The 6,636-nt window shown below is 40.6% G+C and overlaps 1 protein-coding gene across 1 annotated transcript in view; it reads left to right on the top strand.

The window, feature by feature from the left end:
- CNTNAP2 (contactin associated protein-like 2) overlaps positions 1–6,636 on the top strand; it is a 1,278,915-nt gene that overhangs the window by 211,091 nt on the left and 1,061,188 nt on the right. The window contains exon 4 of the mRNA XM_005862840.2: positions 2,305–2,452. Coding sequence (XP_005862902.1) covers positions 2,305–2,452 — 148 coding nt within the window. The remainder of the gene's footprint in view (positions 1–2,304; positions 2,453–6,636) is intronic.

The raw sequence follows: 6,636 nt of genomic DNA on the forward strand, positions 1-6,636 counted from the left end.
GCCAGCAGCTGCTGCTTGCACCCACTGATGACGCCGAGCAATCAGGGCCAGCACTGGGCGTCGACAGCTTGTGTGAGTACCAGGTGCGAGCACCAGGCGGTATCTCTTCCCTAAGGTCCTCTTGGCCATTTTACTATTATAAAGGGATGGATGTCAGAGAAAGACCAAGTAGGCACAAATGTGAGGACATCAAAATCCACAGCTTGCTCTGGGCTTTTTCATGATTGGACCTGTTTCCTCATTTGTTTGTTTGCTTTTTAAGCAACTGAAAAAAAAATCAACTAACAGAGATAGTTGCCTGGAAAGATAGTTAGAATAGATCCTATATCCTATATAATAAAAGGCTAATATGCAAGTAGACTGAATGGCGGAACAACCGAACAACTGGTCACTATGACATGCGCTGACCACCAGGGGGCAGAGTGTGGAACATGGTGCGCATCGACTGCGGTGGGATGGTGGAGCAGCTGCAGGTGTGAGTGGGGCCATCTCCAGCAGCGGGTGCGAGAGGCAGTTGCCGGCCCCGATCGCCCCTCAGGAGCAGGGGGAGGTGGAAAAGCCCTGAGGGGCAATTGGGGCCAGCAGTTGCAGCTTGCACCTGTTGATAGCGCGGAGCGATCGGGGCCAGCGCTAGGCAGGACTGCGGTGCGTGGGAGCAAAGAATTTTCAGTAACTACCAGAGGCTCACCCCGATGTCAGTGCCTGGTGCCCCACCTTGGTCTGGTGGCCCCACTCACCTGCTCCACCATCCCGCCACGGCCGACACCCTCCATGTTTTGCACATGCCCCTTGGTGGTCAGCGCACGTCATAGGGACCAGTTGTTTGGTTGTTCTGGTTGTTCCACTGTTCAGTCTATTTGCATATTAGCCTTTTATTATATAGGATTATTTCTCCTCCCCCTTATGTACTTTAATAATAAACATGCCATGAAAATCAAAACTCTGTCTATATTGTTCACTCTTATATCCCAGTGATTTGAGCAGTATCTGGTACAAAGAAGACTCTCAGATATTTCCTGAGTCAGTGAGTCAGCAAGTGAGTGAATCAGTAAATGATAAATGAATGAATGAAAGAGTTGTTCCAGCACAGGCGCTTAATTTGAATCTCATTGAGTTAGGCACCCTCCCACCTCCAGTACTACCAAGTGGCATCTGCCTGTCTCAAATCAGGTGGGTTGAGAAGTGCTGAAAGGGTGACCTTTTAAAGAAAATTCAGGGGCTGTTACTCAAAGAAAGAGAAGAGTGTAGTGAGGAGGGAGGAACAGCTGTCTGCCCTGTGATTCCCCCTTCTCTCTTTCTCTCACCATGCCTGTATGTTACTACCTTGGACTAGGTTTATATCCTTTCTTTTGTTCTCTTCTCTAAAAAAAGTTATCAATTCTTCTTTTGAAATACCATATGCCTTTTTTTGTGACCTTTCTAATATTATCCACATTGGTATTGACTCTCAGTTCCTTGTCACTGGTCATACTGCCCATGGTGATGTGATCTCCACAGCCCAGGATCTCCTGACTGTGGGTTTCTTATTCTGTCATTTCTTAAAAAGAAAAAAAAAAGTACAACATAGTCATTTGTTCTTCTTACCTAATGGATGTTGAAAAAGTTGTCAGTTTTGTAATGGTGGCATAGGAAGGTAATGTGAAGGGGATGCTTTTTTTAAAGCAAGAAATAAGGTTGGATTTTAGGAAAAATTATTCATTGTGCAATTCAAATGTTAGAACTCACAATTTAAATGTTTACTGTTCCCTACAGTGGGTACCATATGGTGTTTCATTCTTTTAACATCTGGGTATATTGACATATGTTAAAGGACCCATGGAACTTCGGCTCAGTTTCCATTTAAAACTGTGTTTGTTGCCCTGGCCAATGTGGTCAGTGGATAGAACATAAGCCTGCACTGGAAGGTCTCAGTTAGATTCCATGGCAGGAACCTGGGTTGCAGGATCCATCTTGGGCCCTGTTCAGGTGAGTGCAAGAGGCAACCAATCAATGTGTCTCTCTCTCTCTTCCTCTCCTTGTCTTCCACTCCCTCTAAAAACAAATGGAAAAAAAAAATGTCCTTGGGTGAGGATTGAAAAAAATAATAATAAAACTGGACTTGTTTTCAAATAAAGGAAGTATATATATTCACATTATCATTTTCTTGTTTTTCTTTTTCCCTTTTATTTTAACAAATTGCTTTTGGTATGGAGAATATAAAGTCCTGGCATCAGATAAGAAAATTAACTTTAGTTTTGCAGGTAGAAAACATGGTTGTTTCTAAGGTATTTTCTCCCTAATTTGTTAATCTGATTTCCCCCCCAGGCATTTCCCGGGAACATCAACTCTGACAGTGTGGTCCGGCATGACTTACAGCATCCCGTTGTTGCCCGCTACGTGCGCTTCGTGCCTCTGGACTGGAATGGAGAAGGCCGCATCGGGCTCAGAATTGAAGTCTACGGCTGTTCTTACTGTGAGTATCACACAGATGAAATTCATGGTGGGTTTTGCCATCTTCATGTAAAGTCTTCAAGTAAATTGTGACCTGTTTATTTTCAGTTATTTAACACTAGAGGCCCAGTGCATGAATTTGTGCATGCGTGGGGTCCCTCTGGGTGGCCTGCAGGGATCAGATGAAAACCCGCAGTCCAATGCCGCCTGCAGCTACTACCTGCCGCTCCCGCTTATCCTGGTCCCACTGTGCCTGCCACGGGCTCGCGCCCAATCAGTCCCGATGGGGAGAGGCTCATGCTACTGCAGCAGCGCTCGCCAGCCATGAGCCCTGCATCTGGCACCCTCCCAAGGGGAGTGGCCCACGGGATCTGGCTGAAACCAGCTCTCTGACATCTACTGCAGGGTCCTAGATTGTGAGAGGGTGGAAACCAGGCTGAGGGACCCCACCGGTGCATGATCAGGTCACGGAGGGACTGCGGGAGGGCTCCAGGGTGTGTCCAGCCCATCTCACTCAGTCCCAATCAGCAGAACCCCAGCAGCAAGATAATCTACTGGTCAAAGCATCTGCCCCCTGGTGGTCAGTGCACGTCAAAGCGACTGGTCGACCAGCTGACTTCTGCCCCCTGGTGGTCAGTGTACATACTAGTGACTAGTTGAGCAGCCTTAGCATATCATTAGCATATTACGCTTTGTTCGGTTCTGCCGTTTGGTCTATTTGCATATTACCCTTTTATTATATAGGATGGCTTGCTTTCTCTGACAGTAAACTGCCTTCTGTTTTTATATATAAATAAAAATATAAGGTTGTTTTTTGTTATAAATATATGTTTACATTTACTCACAAACACAATATGTAAGAATAGCTTAAGAATATCTTAAGGATTGGGAAGCAATTTTGTTCAGTTAGCTAAAACAACAAAGCTTGTTAGTAAAATTGCCTGAAGTCTTATGAAATACTTAAAAAAAAGAAACCTATGTTATTACCCACCTTTTTGGCTCTTTGTGATGGAATTTTGAGTATATTCCAAGAGCTTTCTTCCAGTTCTGCTCCATTGTAGCATCACCATTCTAAAACCAAACACCGAGTTTTAATGGCAGTTACATTTTACTTGTCTATATGTTTTATTTGCTCCTTTTCAAATTTACTTGGCCATTTTTTTTTTTTAATCATGAGATTTTTTTTTTAAACTCCCGTTTTTTATATTTTAAAAATACATTATGCATAGTTCTACTGATTCCACTATGAGGATTTGGGGGGATTTTAATTCTGTCACTACTGTTTCTGCTTTTTTTTAAAAGTACTGTTTGATTTCTTCTCTGTCTCCTTCATTTCCTCCTCTTCCTTCCTTCTTCATCTTCTTAGCCCTCTTACCTGTCTATCCTCTCTTCCTTATTCCTCCACTAACCCATCTTTTTGCCTGGGACTTCAAATTCTTCAAAACTTTATCTGTGAAACTTCTTTAAGCCAGGTTGATGGTGGCACCTAGAGATGACTTATCTTTGCTCATTTGCTTCTATAAGCACAGAATTACCTTAGGGACACACAATGACCTGAAAGATTATTGGAGGCTGTTTGAGGCCACTATGTAGTATAAATTCAATCTGCAAACTCATGATTTGCAAACACTGGCTTTAGAATATGAACTCTCTTTTAAAATATTTCTTTCTCCTACCAAGAAATTTTGTTCCCATTCCCATTCTTCCAGTTGTCTGGAGGAGGAGGGATGCTGGGTATGGGCAGGACAGAGAATTGGGATATCAGCTTTATGCAAGGGATCTCTTATTAGACTCTCCCATAACCCTTCCTGTAGACCCATAAAAATGAAAGCTCACTATAACCAGTAAATGGGAAAATGCAGTATTGGGCAAGCTTTTTAAAATTAACCAAATACTTGGTAGTTAATAACAAAAACTATATAAAATGTTCACCTCTGTAAGAATTTAATTACAGAGATTAGTGAAGGTTGTCACTGTAATGATGACCAAATGATATTTTATTCATGAGAAACATTGTTATATACACACTAAGCTGGTTAATACAAAGGGACCACAGAGATCATTTTTACAGTTATATAGGCCTTTATTTTATTTGGTCATCACTTTATTATAGCAAATACAGTGAGTAGAAACACAGAGTTAGGTCTTCAGGAGAATTAGATCTTTGGGAGGAAGTTTTAACTCTTCAGGTGAAGCCTAAAATGAGTCTGAACATAAATTCATGTCCTTTCAATACCACAGTGAGTAAGAAAAACTTGATATGATAGATAAAGGCCATTAATTAATCTAATAGTGTTTATATGGATGAAAATTGTGAAAGTTAAAATTTGCTCAAAGGCACACATCCTGAGTGTGAGCTGCAAGGGAACCGAGATAAGTGGGTATAGTGCCAAAGCTCAGCACCTCTGTTATGTTTTCCTGCTCCTTAATTCCAGCAAAGTGAGCACCCATGTGACCAGCACCAGGTCAATAAAAGATGCATATTTCACCCCAAAAGTACTCCTTGGGCCTCCTTAATTACATTTGTGAGAATTATCCATGCTGTTAAGGTATTTATTTCCATTAGTATGATTATTCTATGATATGAAGATTATACAATTATTTTTTTTCATTTCTTGTTTGTGAACATTTGAGTGTTTCTAGTTTTGATTATTTCCATAGAATTGTTATAAACATTTCTCATGGGTGTAGACCAAGGAAGGGGTAACCAAGTTAGCATATGTGTTTCTCCAAAATTTATTAAATGACAAAAACTTTCCTTAAAGTCATTTTATCAAGTTAGACTCTCACAAGCAATCTATGAGGGTTTAGTTGCTCCAAAAATTCTGACATTTAGTATTGTTTTAACCATTCTGGTGGGTGTTTATTATATCTCATTTTAGCGTTAATGAACACTTTCTTGATTTTTAAAGAGAGTATGCTTACTGGTCTTTTCTGAAATGTTTGTTCAGGAATCTTGCCCATATTTCTATTGGGTTGTCTTTATCTATTTGTCTAATTGTTTTGAGTAGTATTATTTTATTTTTATTTTTTATTGTTTAAAGTATTACATATGTCTCCTTTTTCCACCATCGACCCCTCCCCAGCCACTACCACCCCCCAGGACAAGCCCCCACCGCCCCAGTGTCCATGTCCATTGGTTATGCTAATATGCATGCCTACAAGCCCTTGATTAATCTCTTACTCTCCCCTCCCCTGTCTTCCCTCTGAGGTTTGGCATGTTTTTTACAGCCAACTCTGTTTCTTTTTTTATTCTCATTATGATATCTAGACATGTATCTTCTTTTTGAGATAGCTTTAAAAATAATTATTTGAAAACCAACATAACCAGTTAAATTACTTTAGAACTCATAGTAAATGATAAAAGCAGCTTGCCAAAAGGAAATAGCCCTCTGACTGTGAAACATGACAATGTGTTCTATAATCATTGCAAGTCGATTTGTAAAGTTTTGAGTTAGTGCTACCATGGACTTTTCCATCAATCTTGGGCTTTGGCAAGCACAACACGCAAGAAGGAAAAATATCTGAAACTAAATAGGAAGCTGGATATTCTACAGCATATGCCTTTCTGGTAGGAGAAGTCATACCCTTTGGGTAAATGTATTAACATTTATACCTATAGATGCCTATAGATGCCGGTGGAGTAATGATATATTGGCAACATAGGATCAAATAAAGTAAAATGAAAGTTGAAAAATAGCATTGTAATAGGTTGTAATAAGTGGATAATGGCCTTCTAGAGATAGCTGGCTCTACTTCCTGTTACTTGATAAGACAAGCATTTACAGATGTGATTAAGTTAATGATCTTTTTAAAAAAGATATTTATTGATTTGGGGAAAGTATTCAGTGGGCTCTAAATGCAATCACATGCATTTTTATAGGAGGTAGGCAGAGGGCAGTTTTGCAGGCAGAAAAAGATGGAGGCAAGGTGACCACGGAGGTAGAGATTGGAGAAATGTCACTCTTCTCCAAGGAATGTGGGTGGCCACCAGGAACTGGAAGAGGAGAGGAGATTACCCCCAAGAGCCTGCAGAGGGAGTGTGGTCTTGACCACATATTGATTTGGGCCTTTTGGCCTCCAAAACTGTGCGAGAACAAATCCCTGTGTGTTTTTAAGCTACCATATTTTTAGTAATTTGTTATAACAGTAACAGGAAGCTAATACAAATGTCAATGTCATTTTAAGGGAAAAAAAAGACACAAA

This window comes from Myotis brandtii, unplaced genomic scaffold (genome assembly GCF_000412655.1).
Source record: "Myotis brandtii unplaced genomic scaffold, ASM41265v1 scaffold168, whole genome shotgun sequence".
NCBI lineage: Eukaryota > Metazoa > Chordata > Mammalia > Chiroptera > Vespertilionidae > Myotis > Myotis brandtii.